Source organism: Littorina saxatilis, linkage group LG4 (genome assembly GCF_037325665.1).
Source record: "Littorina saxatilis isolate snail1 linkage group LG4, US_GU_Lsax_2.0, whole genome shotgun sequence".
Classification (NCBI taxonomy): domain Eukaryota; kingdom Metazoa; phylum Mollusca; class Gastropoda; order Littorinimorpha; family Littorinidae; genus Littorina; species Littorina saxatilis.
Window position 1 is genome coordinate 31,808,203 of NC_090248.1, and position 17,120 is coordinate 31,825,322.

Here is a 17,120-nt window from a genome sequence, read left to right on the forward strand (position 1 = left end):
GACATGAATAACCGAATCGGCTCGATGAAATAAACCCAAATTTTGCAGTTGCGTTGCACATTGACTGAAGTAAACGTGTTCCAAATTTCCGTACGATATGTTCATTCGTTCTTTTGCTGTGATTGCGTGTGTGAACCGTCCTTAACTTTTTTCCGCTAGTATATTTTACCTAACACAGAGAAAACGGGGTCACCATACACACATACACACACACACACACACCACACACACACACACCACACACACACACGTACACACACGTACACACACACATACATACATACATACATACATACATACATACATACATACATACATACATACATACATACATACATACATACATACATACATACATACATACATACATACATACATACATACATACATATACACCAGACCCTCGTTTCGATTCCCAGTCAAAGTTAAAACATTTAGTCAAAACTTGACTAAATGTAGAAAAAAAGAAAATAAGTTTAACAAGTCGCGTAAGGCGAAAATACAATATTTAGTCAAGTAGCTGTCGAACTCACAGAATGAAACTGAACGCAACGCAACGCAGCAAGACCGTATACTCGTAGCATCGTCACTCCACCGCCCGTGGCAAAGGCAGTGCACGTGGAATTGACAAGAAGAGCGGGGGACACCCCGAAGCGTCCCGGTACCAAAACGTCCCGGTACTGAAGCGTCCCGGTACCAAAGCGTCCCGGTACCGAAGCGTCCCGGTACCAAAGCGTCCCGGTACCGAAGCGTCCCACTATAACGCGTCACAGGACTTAAGACTTTTTTTTTTTTAAACCTTGACCTTGATTTGACCTTGACTTGACTTACCATATTTAAAAAAAAAGATTTAATCTTGACCTTGATTTGACCTTGACTTCACTGATTTTTGTAATTTTGCACAGACCTTGATTTGCTTTCGGTAAAAAAAAAAAAATCACTTTTTGTCCAACTTTTCCCCAACTTTACTTTAGATCTGTACTCACAACACACCAATTTGGAAATACTGTACCCGTGTGGACAAGTTCGGGGGAAAAGTCCGTAGGCTTCCGTTCACAAGAGGGATATGTCTGTTATCACACACGCTTTCTGGCTTCACTAAGCGTGAGCGTCGGAAAAAATCTTTTCAGTTCTGCCTCCGACTTTTAAATTGTATCATTTGGGTTAATTTGGGTTTGTTTGGGTTAATTTGGGTAATAGAAAACGTTCGCGCTGGACCCGAGTACTCTTCAGACTGGCTCGCTCCCCCAGTATGAAAGTTTTTGTCTTGTGCACGTTTAAGACCAAGTGATTGCTCTGTGTGAATTACAGGCATTCCCTTTGCTATATAAATACATTGGCATGCGAGCCGAGGATGTGCGTGGTGACTGATGGTACCGGGACGCTTCGGCACCGGGACGCTTCGGTACCGGGACGCTTCGTGCCCTACTGCGCGGGAGCGTCCCGAAGCGTCCCGGTACCAAAGCGTCCCGATACCCCTGTGACGCGTTATAGTGGGACGCTTCGGTACCGGGACGCTTCGGCACCGGGACGCTTCAGTACCGGGACGCTTCGGTACCGGGACGCTTCGTGATGTGGGGTATTCGTTGCGCTGAGAAGGATAGCACGCTTTTCTGTACCTCTCTTCGTTTTAACTTTCTGAGCGTGTTTTTAATCCAAACATATCATATCTATATGTTTTTGGAATCAGGAACCGACAAGGAATAAGATGAAAGTGTTTTTAAATTGATTTCGAAAAAAAAAATTTGATAATAATTTTTATATATTTAATTTTCAGAGCTTGTTTTTAATCCGAATATAACATATTTATATGTTTTTGGAATCAGCAAATGATGGAGAATAAGATAAACGTAAATTTGGATCGTTTTATAAATTTTTTTTTTTTTTACAATTTTCAGATTTTTAATGACCAAAGTCATTAATTAATTTTTAAGCCACCAAGCTGAAATGCAATACCGAAGTCCGGGCTTCGTCGAAGATTACTTGACCAAAATTTCAACCAATTTGGTTGAAAAATGAGGGCGTGACAGTGCCGCCTCAACTTTCACGAAAAGCCGGATATGACGTCATCAAAGACATTTATCAAAAAAATGAAAAAAACGTTCGGGGATTTCATACCCAGGAACTCTCATGTCAAATTTCATAAAGATCGGTCCAGTAGTTTAGTCTGAATCGCTCTACACACACACACACACGCACACACGCACACACGCACACACACACGCACATACACCACGACCCTCGTTTCGATTCCCCCTCGATGTTAAAATATTTAGTCAAAACTTGACTAAATATAACAACACTTATGAGAGGGGGCGGGGGGGGGGGAGGGGAGGGGGATCAAATTGTGTGCTCATGTTATCAAGGGAGGGCACCACCTAATCCTAGCAAATCTTCCTCCCTTGATTTTCCTGACGTGACACATGTGCAAGGTGATCAATAAAAAGTGCATCAGTCACAAACAAATACAACTATTTGGCAGGATCAATTAGTACACTTGATGCATAAATGTTGATCTATTCAGCAAAATAAGTAATGCCCCGGCTGATACGTCCCCTCCTAAATTATCATCAGCAGATTATCATCGATATTTGTATGCCCTATGCACAGCCTTTGTTTGTTGTTGTTTTTGTTCATGTAACGTTTCAGGCGTATTCTCAAGACATTTAGAAAAATGTTATGGAAGCCTGAAGATCAAAGACAAAAATGTATTTACTGTGAAAACATGACATCTATATATATATATGACTTGTGTCTGTCTGTGTGTGTGTGTGTGTGTGTGAGTGTGTGTGTGTGTGTTCGCGGCGCACTGCCAAAGTTCTCGATGAATCTGCTTCAAATTTGGTGGGCATATTCAGGTACACCCCGGACACATCCTGGTCGATGAGAATTTTCAACACGTGCTCTCAGCGCGCAGCGTTGAACCGATTTTGCTTTTTCTGTTCATCTTCCCAGATCCATTCCCAGTAACTCTTCCTTATCTTCTCCAGTGTTTTGCGTTTATCTCCCTTCCTTCGTGTGGCGTCAATCCATATTCCCGTTACTATTTTTAGAAGGTCACTGTCCACAACGCTTTCATCCCGGCGAAGCCGGATATTCTCGTTACTATTTTTAGAAGGTCACTGTCCACAATTCGGCTCTACTTCTTCCTGGCGAAGCCGGGTATCCCGGCAAAGCCGGTACCCGGCGAAGCGGGTAATCATCTAGTATGTATATATTTTTAGATTCTAAATTTGATCAAGAATACGATGGAATCAATTTTAAATGTGTAAAACCGATTTTAATGACAACTTTGATGAGCAAACTAATATACTATTTTTTAAACTTCCGAGCTGAAATGCAATATCAAAGTCCGGACTTCGTCAAATACTGCTTGACTAAAAATTTTAATTAATTTGGTTTAAAAATGAGAGCATGACAGTGCCGCCTCAACTTTCACAAAAAAATCGGATTAGACGTAATCAAAGATATTTATCAAAACAATGAAAACCAGGTCTGGGGATAGCATACTCAGGAATCCTCATGTCAAGTTTAATGACGATCGGTCCTGTAGTTTTCTATGAATCGCTCTACACATACACACAGACACACACACATATACCACAACCCTCGTTTCGATTCCCCGTCTATGTTTTTGACTAACTGTAAAAAGAAGAAATAATCCTCAACAACAAAAATCGAACAACAATTCTAGCATTCATCCTCAATCCTGTCAAGACGACCCTCATCGTCTACTGGTCGCCCCCCAATGTGGATCTCACCCTGAAGTTGGGTGGTCCCGTTGTAGGACTTTCGCGAAGGCGAGTTGCGCCTGGCAGTGTACCAGTTAATGGGGGCGATGGATTTGGCCCTGGATTTGGCCCTGGGTCTTCCCATGAAGCGGGACAAGTGGGTGGAGCTGGAGGCCTCCGAGGGGGAGCCGGTGGGCGTTGTGGTGGTGCTGCTATTCCCACTGGGCATCACGCGTTCCCAGAAGCGGCTCACCTCATCGGATATCGTCGCCTCTCGGTTGATGGCCCGCCACTCTCGCTGCCACTTTCTCAGCGCCCGTACCTCAGGATTTCGTCTGACCTGGTAACCCCTCCACCAACGCTGGATCAGCACTGCCCTCTCATCGGCCGTCCAAGACGTTTGCATGACTTTAGGTGGACTCAGCCTGGGAAAATCTTCAAGGTGCGACTCCACAAAAGGGATCGAGGCGAGGGGCCGGCGTGCACGGTACGGATGCAGGGGGTTGTTGTTGTACAGATACTCCGTCAGGATGTCGAAGGAGTTGATAGGTCCCCTCCTGTACACGAAGCACCCGGCGAACTTAGCCTTGTTCAGCATGTGCTCCAACGCAGGCTCGACGTAAGGCCAGACGAAATGCTCGATGTACTCGCGGTTCGAACAGGTCTTCTTGTCGGGAATGGAAGGGGCTGGAGGCAGAGCCACTCGCCTGCGACGCATGATTGACGTCCAGTACCCAGCGCAGCTGGGGTTCCCAACCGCGGGGTTCAGTTCTTGCTCCGGGTCGAAGTCTCCGGTCACCGGGTAGTGCCTTGTTCCGCAGAAAGCCGGGTGGTGCTTGGCCGGGTCGTAGTCTGAACAATCAATTTCCTCGGACATGTCGTGGCCCGCCAAGTCTCTTTGCTCTTTGCGGGTATCTCTGCAGCTTTGCTCCCAGGGGCATGGGGGAGAGTCATAGGTAATCATAGACATGTTGGGTTTTAACGATTTTGCCGGGTATCTCTCGTAATATTTTTTTCCGGAGTTTTAGTCCTTGGTGTCCACTCTAAGTAACTGACAATGTTCTGTTGCCTGTATTGACTAGGAGGACATTTCTGTTCACGTTATTCACCGATTCAGTGAAGACACAGTGAAGACACAAGTAGCCGAAGCTTATTTTCAGCGTTTCCAAATGACGAATGGATTCTGCTGACGTCATGTTATGTATCGACGTGGTCTTTCACTCTGACGTCATTCTCGTTCACCATAGACCTCGGCAAGATGTATGATTAGTCTTGGCGTGCTGGTCGAATCCATAACTATGACATCAGGATCAAGAATAGACACATAGTGATACATTATTTTCTGGACAAGCAACATTTTTTGAGGACCCAATTTCTGGTACACGAGTTATGGTGAATCCAAATATAAAGGTGATCTACTGCAGCATTATTTTTTTTGGGGGGGGACAAAACTAAAGATTGCTTTTGGGATTTGGGATAGTTGATTTTAGAATTTTTTTTCCTCGAACAAGAACAACACAAGCAAATAATGTGGACATTATAAACGTTCTACCTGCTTATAAAGACAATAATTATACAGTCAAAGAAAAACAAAAACAGAGACATACACACAAATTATCACATCTCTGCACAATCTAACTTATTACCTAACCAACTCTTCATATGAGGACCAGAAATCTAAAATAAATTGTAAATGTTACCAGCATTGAAACTGGAATATTTTTCTATTTCAAATCTATATTTCAAATTCCTTAAAAATATTTCTAACAGTGGCCTTGTTCTCTTGTAATTTACTCTTATAAATATAAAACTTTGCAAACAAAATAATAAAATCCAAAACCACATCTACGTTAACGTTTTTCATACAACCAAACAAAAAAGATTCTTTTGTAAAAAGAACATTAGCGCGGTGAATACAACTTCTATTTAACAAATCAAGGGGACTGTGAACAAAATTTGAACAAATGACCGGCTGGCAACACCAAGAAAGCGATGAAGCAATCTGGTCTGAAACCATCTTAACTGTGTGTCCTTATAGTTGTTTTAAAACACTTATCAAAAATCTGTTACCAGTTCAGGTTGCAAAAAAACATTCCATCTGTTCATGCCTGCAGGGTTATCATCACATTTTGATTTAAAAATACTTCTTTACTTGCCTGTTTGCCTCTAAATAATCTGCCAAGGTTTTTAATCCCTAATCTGAAAACCATTTAACGAATCAATTTTTACTTTTCTCAAAATTCAGAATAAAAAAACAAGAAAGGTAGTTTGTTGGAACGTTTGTGTAAACAAACAAAGAAACGATGACGTAATTTGAACTACACAGTATGTAACTACATTTGTAAAGAAGCAGCAATGTTTTTCCCTATTCTAGTGGCGTGGTTCGTGTACGGCCCATACTTTTTACGTTAAATCCTTCTTTGGAATGTATGGGTTGTACATGACCTACATCATCCGGACTGTGTAACAGTCCTAAGCGTGATCCAGTGAAGGTTAAACGATATGAATGTGTGATATTTTACTCTCATCTATAAAGTTGCCTCCCTTGATTTGTGTTTGTGATAATTTTTATAAAAATGTTTTCCCCCTCAAATCAATGCAACAGAGAAAACTAGTTATACATGGTGTCTTGAGATATTAATTCCTTATTTTTAACATCATGCAATTTCTTCAAAATGATCTCCAATGATCTCCTCTTGCACAAAATACTTGTTTCGCTATTTGTTTCTTGTATCATTATTTTGAAGGAGATTACCTATCTGAAAATCACAGCAAACATTCCTAGGTATCTGTAGAATTAGAAAAAAAAGTGGTTACAATTTAGTCATCTGATATGATACGTGATAGATAAGTCGCACTCAGGAATCATCACATAATTATTTGTGCTTACAGTTACACTTGAACATAAAAAATATCTGTATTCATTTACAGAGTGACCTACATAAATCTTTTTATTTTAATATTATACATTGTTATCTTTTCTTTTTTACAGGTGATAGCGTATGCTGCCATCTCATGTGGCAAGCTACCAAGTCTTAGGCAAAAGACAGCTGGGTTTGTCGACACACTCCCACTTTTCCGACAAGGCTGTCCAGCTAGACTGGACTCTTACAAACAGGAGGCACTATGCCATCATTTCTTTTGTGACGCTTTTGCTGCACACAACGCACTTGCAGATGCAGAAGCCCTAAAGAAATTGGTTGAACAGGTGCAGTTTGCACAAGAACTTCTGGTTAAACACTCTTTTACTCTGGAGTTTGTTTTGGAGTTGCAGAGATTTTCAGCAGCCAAAAAAAGCATGATGACCAGCTGGGAGAATCTTGTGTTCTGTCTAAATCAGTGGCTGAAAAAGCTGCTGGTTCTGGCCTGAGTGTTGACCATTTGAGGCTCGCTTACAGTAGGGGTGGGGCAGATGCAGTTGAAGCCGTTCTGTCTGAACAAAATACAGATAGAAAAACCCGCGTAACCAAACAGAAGAGTATCCTGACAAGACTGTCCATTTTTGTGGCTGATATGACTCAGTAGGTTTAATCACTTTCCTTCTTAAGTTTCTGTTTCGGCTATTCTCGTGAATTAATTTTGATCAAGGGAGTAATTTAAAGACTTTGGATTACATTTTCCAACGAAAGCTTTTATGTTGTGTTAAATCTGTTATTCAAATAGTAACCAGATTTACTTTCACTTTCTAAATTTACAATTGAAATAAAACATTGAGTTCCTGGATGATGAAAGTTCATGTCACATGAGTAATGTGAAGAAAATATTGAATTAGTAGGCCACCATGCGTTAGAGATTTGTTTTAACCCTTAGGCTGGTTGTCGCGACATATGTCGCGCTACTTTAGTATACTGTCACCTGGTTGTCACGACATATGTCGCGCTACTGGCTCAGTCTGTTTGGTCGGTTCCGATTACCTCCCATGGATGCGAAAACCTATATGACCGTTTTTTGTTATTTTTCTCTCTGTTAATTCACTAGTGGCTATGTAACATGTGTTACATAATTGCACTGGTCAGTGTAAGGGTTAACCTTCTTCACTTTACTCTCATAAAACTAAATGTAAACGTTAAACACATGTAGTTTCAAAGACAAGGACCACCATGTAAACTGAGAAAGGCAGCAAACTTGCATCAGTCATCCTGCATAGCAAAACAGGTTGAGGTGACATTCTAAAACCCATCAACTAACTAACCGCACAGTGGACCTTCACCGTGCTTCGTGGGTCGTGGACGACCCAGAGCCTCACAAAATCGTCTTTATCTCTGACACTATTTGGAGTTTTTAATTGAGACTTCATGTAATCTCCAATCATCATAGGTATCTTCCTATTGCCCAACTTTTGAAAGATTATCTTTGTAAACAAACAAATAAACAATGACGTAATTTGAACTACACAGTCCGGATGATGTGGGTCGTGGACGACCCATATGGAATTACGTCAGGAATTTTATGCTGTTTATCCTTATTCGGATGGTGTGGGTCGTGTACGACCCATACTCTACAAAGAGGCGGCAAAGCGTTTATTCCTATTCGGATGGCGTGGGTCGTGTACGACCCATACTTTTTACGTTGAATCTTTCTTTGCAAAGTATGGGTCCTACAATTAGACCCACATCATCCGGACCGTCGCGATATAACCTTCGTGGTTGAAAACGACGTAAAACACCAAATAAAGAAAGAAACATCATCCGGACTGTGTAGTCCAAAGCGTGATCCAGTGAAGGTTAAGACCTTCAACAATCATAGAAAATTGGGTCTAATAAAGGAGGGAGTGTTAAAATGAAGGTAATTTAACAGAGGTTATGAACATCAAGTCTGAGAAAAAAAGGCCCTAAAATGAGGGGGTCTTGTATTGGTTGGGGAGGGGAGGGGGGGGGGGGGTAAAAGGGGGGTTGCACTGTATGCATATAACAAACGAAATTGAAAAGTTGTTATTGAAATACAAGACCAAATTTTAAACGCAGCTCCTCTGACCATGCACTGTCATATGATCTACAGTATTTCTGTCAGTCGGTTAATCTCTTTGGTTATTGCAAAACTTTTTGTGTGTCTTCCTTCATGCAACAACCACTTTCATGGGCCTGCCAGCTCTTCTAATCAATATCAAGAAGATTCAGGGGTTAAATCTTCATAGAGAAATATCTAATGTTATTCACATTCAATCATACGTGTAAATACGTGTTTCACCGAATTAATATTTGTTCACCTTGTAATATGGTACCTCTAAGACGTTAATCTGAAACTGTTTGATGCTTTCTTGAATAAATTTGTTATTCTTTCCGCCATAAATAATGGTGGGGGTAAAGGGGTGAAGTTGATGGGAGTGGGGGAGGGGGGATTGGTGGTGAAAGGCAGTGCTGGAGAAGGGAATTGCGGGATGTTTAAGTTGTCAAATGTAGATTGTTTCATGCTGTCACACACTAATAATAAATTAGAGCATTCTGTGATTTGGTCAGTAGTTTAACCAAATATGTGATTGGAGACGTATGGATTTTGTTCTCCCTTTGTACCTTGATATTTCAGTACTGATGTTGTTTAAATCTTTTCATGGACTGTGTTTTTATTGAATGATGTTGTTGCTCTGTTTCTCCAAATGTTGTCTTTACAAAGTTAAAAGTACTGTGTTATATTTATGTACAAATAAATCACAATGATAAAAAGTATGCGCTGAAAAGATACAGATATTAGATGCGGCGAAACCTTTCGAAAGCATGAGCAAAAGAACAATTCAAAAAAATCAAAATCAAGTTGTATGTTTGTGTGTGTGTGTGTGTGTGTGTGTGTGTGTGTGTGTGTGTGTGTGTGTGTGTGTGTGTGTGCGAGTGTATGCGAGTGTGTATATATGTGTGTGTGTGTGTGAGCATGTTTGTGTGTCAGTTTATTGTGTGTGTGTGTGTGTGTGTGTGTGTGTGTGTGTGTGTGTGTGTGTGTGTGTGTGTGTGTGTGTGTGTGTTTATCTGACTACCTTGCTTTTCTATTTGGAAGATAATAATTATGCACTCTTGTTTGAAAAAATGTGTAGGGGGTGGGGGTAGTAAAAGCGTCACAGATCAAGATTTCGGGTGACAAGAGGTGTGTTTATATTAACTGTGATGAAGAGAGAGAACTGAACTTGGTATCTAACACAATATCTCAACACTGTAACCACTCTTCCACTTTTAATTCATGTTTGATTGTCTTTCATGCTTGTAAGTGAGCTTCAAAAATGGGTAAACAAATTTGTTATCTCTAAATTTACCATTAAAATCACTATGTTTCATGTTCAATTTTGCTTCCCTATTTCTCTTCTTCGGTTTTTATATTTAGTCAAGTTTTGACTAAATATTTTAACGTAGAGGGGGGAATCGAGACGAGGGTCGTGGTGTATGTGTGTGTGTGTGTGTGTGTGTGTGTGTGTGTGTGTGTGTGTGTGTGTCTGTGTGTGTGTGTGTAGAGCGATTCAGACCAAACTACTGGACCGATCTTTATGAAATTTGACATGAGAGTTTCTGGGTATGAAATCCCCGAACGTTTTTTTCATTTTTTTGATAAATGTCTTTGATGACGTCATATCCGGCTTTTCGTGAAAGTTGAGGCGGCACTGTCACGCCCTCATTTTTCAACCAAAATGGTTCAAATTTTGGTCAAGTAATCTTCGACGAAGCCCGGGGTTCGGTATTGCATTTCAGCTTGGTGGCTTAAAAATTAATTAATGACTTTGGTCATTAAAAATCGGAAAATTGTAAAAAAAAATAAAAATTTATCAAACGATCCAAATTTACGTTTATCTTATTCTCCATCATTTGCTGATTCCAAAAACATATAAATATGTTATATTCGGATTAAAAACAAGCTCTGAAAATTAAATATATAAAAATTATTATCAAAATTAAATTGTCCAAATCAATTTAAAAACACTTTCATCTTATTCCTTGTCGGTTCCTGATTCCAAAAACATATAGATATGATATGTTTGGATTAAAAACACGCTCAGAAAGTTAAAACAAAGAGAGGTACAGAAAAGCGTGCTATCCTTCTTAGCGCAACTACTACCCCGCTCTTCTTGTCAATTTCACTGCCTTTGCCATGAGCGGTGGCCTGACGATGCTACGAGTAAAATGGCATTGCGTTCAGTTTCATTCTGTGAGTTCGACAGCTACTTGACTAAATATTGTATTTTCGCCTTACGCGACTTGTTTGATCATCTGACTGACTACATTACTTTTTAATTGAAAGAGAATATGCACTCTTTTCTCGCAAAATGGGTAGGGGGTGGGGGTAGTAAAAGCATCACAGTTCAAGATTTTGTGTGACAAGAGGTGTGTTTTATATAACTGTGATGAAGAGGGACAACTGAACTTGGTATCTAACACAATATCTGAACACTGTAACCACTCTTACACTTTTGATTTATGTTTTACTGTCTTCCATGCTTCTAATTGAGCTTCAAAAATGGGTAAATAAATATCTTTTTTGCATTATTTTGATGTAACAAGTCATATTCATGCTCAATTTTAGAACTAACACAATTTTTTTTTTAAACAAAGATTTTTTTCAAAAAAAGGCCCAAAAAGTGACATTCGCGCTGTAGCTCTTTCTTAAAAAATCGTTGAAGATGCAGGTTTGAAATTTGTGACCCTCCACCACGAAATGAGTCGCATGTCACCTCGCGCGGTTCTGCGCTAGGCTTAATATATGTCCGGGGAGTGTCTGGTAACAGTGTGAGGGTCACCTTAGTCACAGGCTTATAACTTCAACAGTGTTCACCAGTAGCTATTTCCTGTAATAACACGGCCTTTTTGACCAATTTCATTTCCAGATTCGGTTGAGAGGCATGCAATGAGGGAAGATACAATTGTGCATGACATTTTCCCAATCAGACCTGCATTCCAGTTACAGTAAATAAATAAGATTTTTTTTCCATGGACAAATCACGGTGTGAACACCCATAACACATAACAACACAACCGTTTTATAAGCACAGGCTTTGCTCTCAATTCAGTGATCTAAAATAAACCAAAGAAAAAGAGGAAAACTAATAAATGGACAACAACAACAACAACAAAACAGACAATTCTTTTAAAAAGATATCCACATCACAAGATGTTTGTACCGGAACAAAATCAACTCAACACACAGCAAGCGAAAAGGTGTATTTGGAATATTGAGAAACAGACAAACACTCCCAGACAATTTAGATATTTTAATTTGTGAAACACAGCACGCGGATTGCAAACCATTCGCGATAGAGCAATAGATCAGTACTGCACCATCTTGACCGACTTGACCTTCATGGCAATGTCTTCGCCGTGCCAGGTGGGCAGCCAGTGGTCCCGGCCCTCCCAGAACTGAAAATAGTCGTCACTGGCACCGGTTGTCCAGGGCTGCTTGTAGGGATAGTTGATGTAGCTCGGCGCAAACCAATTGCCTCCAATGGCCACGTTGAGAATCAGGTAAAACTAGAGAAGAGCAGATGGCACGATCGTTTTAAACGTTTTTGGAGTTTGACCAAACAAAAGCCACAACAAGCAATGGTTGAACAAGGAATACATCCCAGTCGAAATATGTTATGTTTATGTTTTGTTCATGTTGCTTGTTGTATAATGTTGTGATATGCAACGCACACACATTTCTCATTCGAAAAATAAATAAAGTGTTCTATGTCTTTGTTTAATGTTGTAACTGTGTGGGCGTTTAACAACATGTATCATCTTTGTCTAGCGTGAGAAAGACTGAACATCAGGCGAAGTTGAGAAGGTTTTAAACCAACAGTCTTTTTGGTTAGACTAAACGTTTCAAAGTTCACGTCATTGGACGCTGTAATCAATCAACAACTGCACAAAATAACAGAAAAAATCCTACCTATAGATACCTTCGATCCATCCCTGTAAACGTACACAGCCACATACAAATTATCTACTGCTCTAGCTCGATAAACGCTTAACAAAAATCAATCTATTTATTCATCCGTACTAGACCCCACTGTAACCTTAGAATTTCACAAGTACAACCAGACTCTGGTCATCGAACGCTAACATGTTGTGAAGTTTCGTGGAATAGTTGAACAATTGTTAAGTTCGATCCCCCCCTGTAAACGTACACAGCCAGATACATAAGCTCTCACCAACTGGAAACGACACTGATACAGTATCCAGAGAACTACGAAACGCGCTGCTTTTCAAGTAAAAACGTTGAACCGACGAATTATAGCAGTCATACAACAGAACAAAGATCTATTCTTTCAACTATAGCAACAATATTTGGCCCCAACTAACAACAATAAGACGAACAAGAACAACAGCAGGAACAACAACAGCAAAAAGAACACCAACAACAATAGCAACGTGTCAATTTTACGTAGCTCCTCACCGGCCTGTCAAAAGGAGCGTTTTTGCCGCCACGGGCCCAGATGTTGGTTCCGTTCAGATGGGAGGCGTTCCAGAATCCCTGAGGGGGAGTGTCCAGTGTCAGCACCCTGTGGTCGTCCACCCCCGTCCTGCACACACGCCGTACACAATAGAACAAAATGACCCGTCGGTGCTTCAGGCCCTTGTGGTAGGATCATTTTGCGTCATCAAAACAAGAAGAGAAAATGCTCATTTGTATAAATATAAATCAGAAACAAATTATCTACTGCTCTAGCTCGATATACGCTAATAACAACACAATCTATTTATTCATCCGTATGTGACCTTAAAATTTCAAAAGTACAACCAGACTCTGGTCATGTCTAGAGGCAATCGAACGCTAAAATTTTGTGAAGTTTCGTGGATCTAGCTTAAATGAATAGTTGAACAATTGTTAAGTATTAATTTGACCCAAAACTAACCGTGCTACGACCTTGACATTTGGCAATGGTCAACCAGACCTGGGCGATGTCTAGAGGTCATCAAACTATGAGAGCTTGTGAAGTTTGAAAGCTCGAGCTTAAAAACACGATCAAGTGATTGATAATTGTTCACCGCAGTGACCTTGAAATTACGAGGGTAAACCCCAACCTGTGTGAAGTTCAAAGAATTGACGAATGCGTTACTCTTCCTGTAGCCTGTATGAGCCAAGTTCAACGGTACAACTTAACGATGAATGACAGACACCAGGACACTCTGATAAAAACTCGTACCTCTGTTTACCTGATATAATCCTCTGTCCAGTCCAGCCAGTAGGTGTGAAACTCGTCACCAAACGTGGTCCCCTCAAGGCGACTGTAACACAACAGGAATATACAGCTGATTTAATAAACAAACAAAAAAAGGTATGCACAGCGTTCTGTTCTAATCATCACTATATCACACCCCGTATATTTACGGCTATATCGAGCGTGCGCCTCCAGATCCGGACTTTATAGCTCAATCAATGATCGTGATGCTGTGTATAGTCTCTACCACAGAGGCGTTGCGGGGGTACCACACAGTTTTGACTGCTTCATTTCTTTTTATATTTAGTCAAGTTTTGACTAAATGTTTTAACGTAGAGGGGGGAATCGAGACGAGGGTCGTGGTGTATGTGTGTGTGTGTGTGTGGGTCTGTGTGTGTGTGTGTGTGTGTGTGTGTGTGTGTGTGTCTGTCTGTCTGTCTGTCTGTCTGTCTGTCTGTCTGTCTGTCTGTCTGTAGAGCGAGTCAGACCAAACTACCGGACCGATCTTTATGAAATTTGACATGAGAGTTCCTGGGAATGATATCCCCGGACGTTTTTTTCTTTTTTTCGATAAATACCTTTGATGACGTCATATCCGGCTTTTTGTAAAAGTTGAGGCGGCACTGTCACACCCTCATTTTTCAATCAAATTGATTGAAATTTTGGCCCAGCAATCTTCGACGAAGGCCGGACTTCGGTATTGCATTTCAGCTTGGTGGCTTAAAAATTAATTAATGACTTTGGTCGACCATGCTAAGTCTGCATTCTTCTCATCCAAAATACTCGCATGCACCTCAGTCAAACAGCTGTTTAGTGTCACCAATGACATCTTAGGCAAGGTGACTTGTTCCCCTCTTCCCACTATGTTCTCTGTACATGAGCTTCCCCAGAAGTTCGCTGACTTTTTCACTGCGAAGATCGCGCTTATTCGCGAGAAGCTTGATTCTGCTGTTGTCCCGCCTTCACCGGTTGCCGATAGGATGTATTGTGGTCCAGCCCTGCAGCGTTTTGAGCCTGTCACCAGCGAGTTTGTAAAAAAGGTGTGTTTAGGCGCTAGTCCGAAAACGTGCGAGCTTGACCCCATTCCGTCCTCTCTGCTGTGTGATTGTATTGATGACCTTCTTCCATACCTCACTCACGTCATCAACGACTCTCTGACTTCCGGCTCATTCCCAGATGAATTCAAACCTGCAATAGTTAGGCCCCTCATCAAAAAACCTTCACTTGACAAGAATTCCTTGAAAAACTTTAGGCCCGTTTCAAACTTGTCATTCCTTTCAAAAATCACTGAAAAAATTGTCCTTTCACAACTTCTCACTCACCTAGAGCAAAACCACCTTCTCAACACCCATCAGTCTGCATACAGGAAAAACCATAGTACTGAGACAGCACTTCTGAAGATTGTAAACGACATCCTTCTTAGCTTTGACGAAAATCAGGTCTCCATTCTAACACTACTGGACTTGTCTAGCGCATTCGATACGATAGACCACGAAATTCTGCTCCACAGGCTTCAGCACTCCTTTGGTGTTCATGATCTGGCCCTTTCCTGGGTTCGTTCGTACCTTACTAACCGGACGCAGACCGTTTGTGTCAACGGCATCAAATCTCAACCTTCAGCTCTCCAATACGGTGTCCCGCAAGGGTCCGTGCTTGGCCCCATACTTTTCGTTCTATATGCCTCCCCTGTGTCCGATGTTATCAGTCGCCATGCGTTGTCGCACGAGAGTTTCGCTGATGATACACAGCTTCATCAGTCTGCCCCCCTTGCTGAAGTTGACGATCTGGTATCTCGGACACAGGATTGCATTGCGGACCTCAGTGATTGGATGTCTTTAAACAAACTCCAGTTAAATAGTGACAAAACCGAAGTTATGCTGGCCTGTCCCAAGAAATTTCTCAATCACCCTTCTCTTCCTGCCTCTCTCACTGTCAACGAACTACCTATCTCTTTCTCTCCGTCTGTCCGCAGCCTTGGCGTCACTCTCGATCCAACTCTCTCTTTCCAAAAACACATCTCTAACATCTGCAAGTCCGCCTATCTAGAGCTGCGCAAGATTAGTTCAGTCCGTCACTACCTCACCGCTGATGCAACCAAAACGTTAGTGTGTTCTTTAGTCCTCTCAAAGATAGATTATTGCAATTCTCTTCTGGCCGGTCTCCCTAAGTACCTTTTAGATAGACTTCAAAGGATCCAAAATAACGCTGCCCGCCTGGTCTTCAAATCTTCCAAGTATGAACACGCCACACCCCTTCTTCACTCTCTACACTGGCTGCCAATCACTAAAAGGATCGAATACAAACTCTCCTCTCTTTCTTTTGCCGTCGTTTCTGGTTCTGCCCCAGAATACTTGTCAGAACTCCTCAATCTCTACACCCCTTCTCGTCAGCTTCGCTCCGCCGCCGACACTCGACTCTTCCGACTCCCCACAGTGCAAACAAAGACATGTGGCGAGAGGTCCTTCGCCTATCAAGCCCCTGTGACCTGGAATAGATTACCACTGCCTCTCAGACACACAGATTCTCTCACTACATTCAAGACAAATCTCAAAACACACCTCTTTCAGCGCAAGTGATTTCCCCCCCAGCATCTCCCCACCCACCCCATCCCGCCCCACCTCACCCCCTACCTAGTGCCTAAAATAACGTGTATATATATTTTCTGCGCTTTGTGTCAGCACTGTTTGTGTGTGTGTAAATAGTACCGTTGACACGTTTTTATATAGAAGCCTACTGTGGTTCTTGTACTTAGGCTGTGTATTGGACTGTCATTGTATGCCTGCATTATTAGTTGTCAGTAATTATTACATGTGCTGATTGTTCTCTTTGCCTGCGCGCGTATAGTATGTTGGTTATGTTTGGTCATAGTATGTTTGTTTATGTTTGGTCGTTATCTTGCCTGTGCGTGTATTGTATGTTTGGTCGCTTTCTTTGCCTGTGCATGTATAGTTTGTTGGTTATGTTTGGTCGGTTTCTTTGCCTGTGCGTGTATAGTATGCTTGGTCGATGTATGTATTGTAAAGCGCTAAGAGTAGACATTTTTCTAGAATAGCGCTATAAAAGTTTGCATTATTATTATTATTATTATTAAAAATCTGAAAATTGTAAAAAAAAAAAAATGTTTTTAAAACGATCCAAATTTACGTTTATCTTATTTTTCATCCTTTTCTGATTCCAAAAACATATAAATATGTTATATTCGGATTAAAAACAAGCTCTGAAAATTTAAAAAAAATAAAAATTATTATTAAAACAAAATTTCCGAAATCGATTTA

General features: G+C 41.1%; 2 protein-coding genes across 2 annotated transcripts in view; both read right to left on the minus strand.

Annotated features, from left to right (window-relative positions):
* Nucleotides 1-3,517: 3,517 nt before the first annotated feature.
* Nucleotides 3,518-4,893, minus strand: LOC138963566 (IQ domain-containing protein K-like). The gene has a single exon (XM_070335424.1). It carries the CDS (start codon nt 4,699-4,701, stop codon nt 3,691-3,693), a length of 1,011 nt encoding a protein of 336 aa, XP_070191525.1. The 5' UTR covers nt 4,702-4,893; the 3' UTR covers nt 3,518-3,690.
* A 7,005-nt stretch (nt 4,894-11,898) lies between these two features.
* The window catches only part of LOC138964503 (beta-1,3-glucan-binding protein-like), an 11,982-nt gene continuing 6,760 nt past the window's right edge, over nt 11,899-17,120 (minus strand). Inside the window, exons 8-10 of the mRNA XM_070336478.1 lie at nt 13,841-13,912; nt 13,080-13,206; nt 11,899-12,169 (exon numbers count right to left, since the gene is read on the minus strand). Of these exons, the coding sequence (XP_070192579.1) occupies nt 11,969-12,169; nt 13,080-13,206; nt 13,841-13,912 (400 nt within the window). The 3' untranslated portion in view covers nt 11,899-11,968. The remainder of the gene's footprint in view (nt 12,170-13,079; nt 13,207-13,840; nt 13,913-17,120) is intronic.

Bases quoted from the DNA above. Each gene is read 5' to 3' on its own strand.
- LOC138963566 (XM_070335424.1), bottom strand. From the start codon at position 4,701: ATGTCTATGATTACCTATGACTCTCCCCCATGCCCCTGGGAGCAAAGC.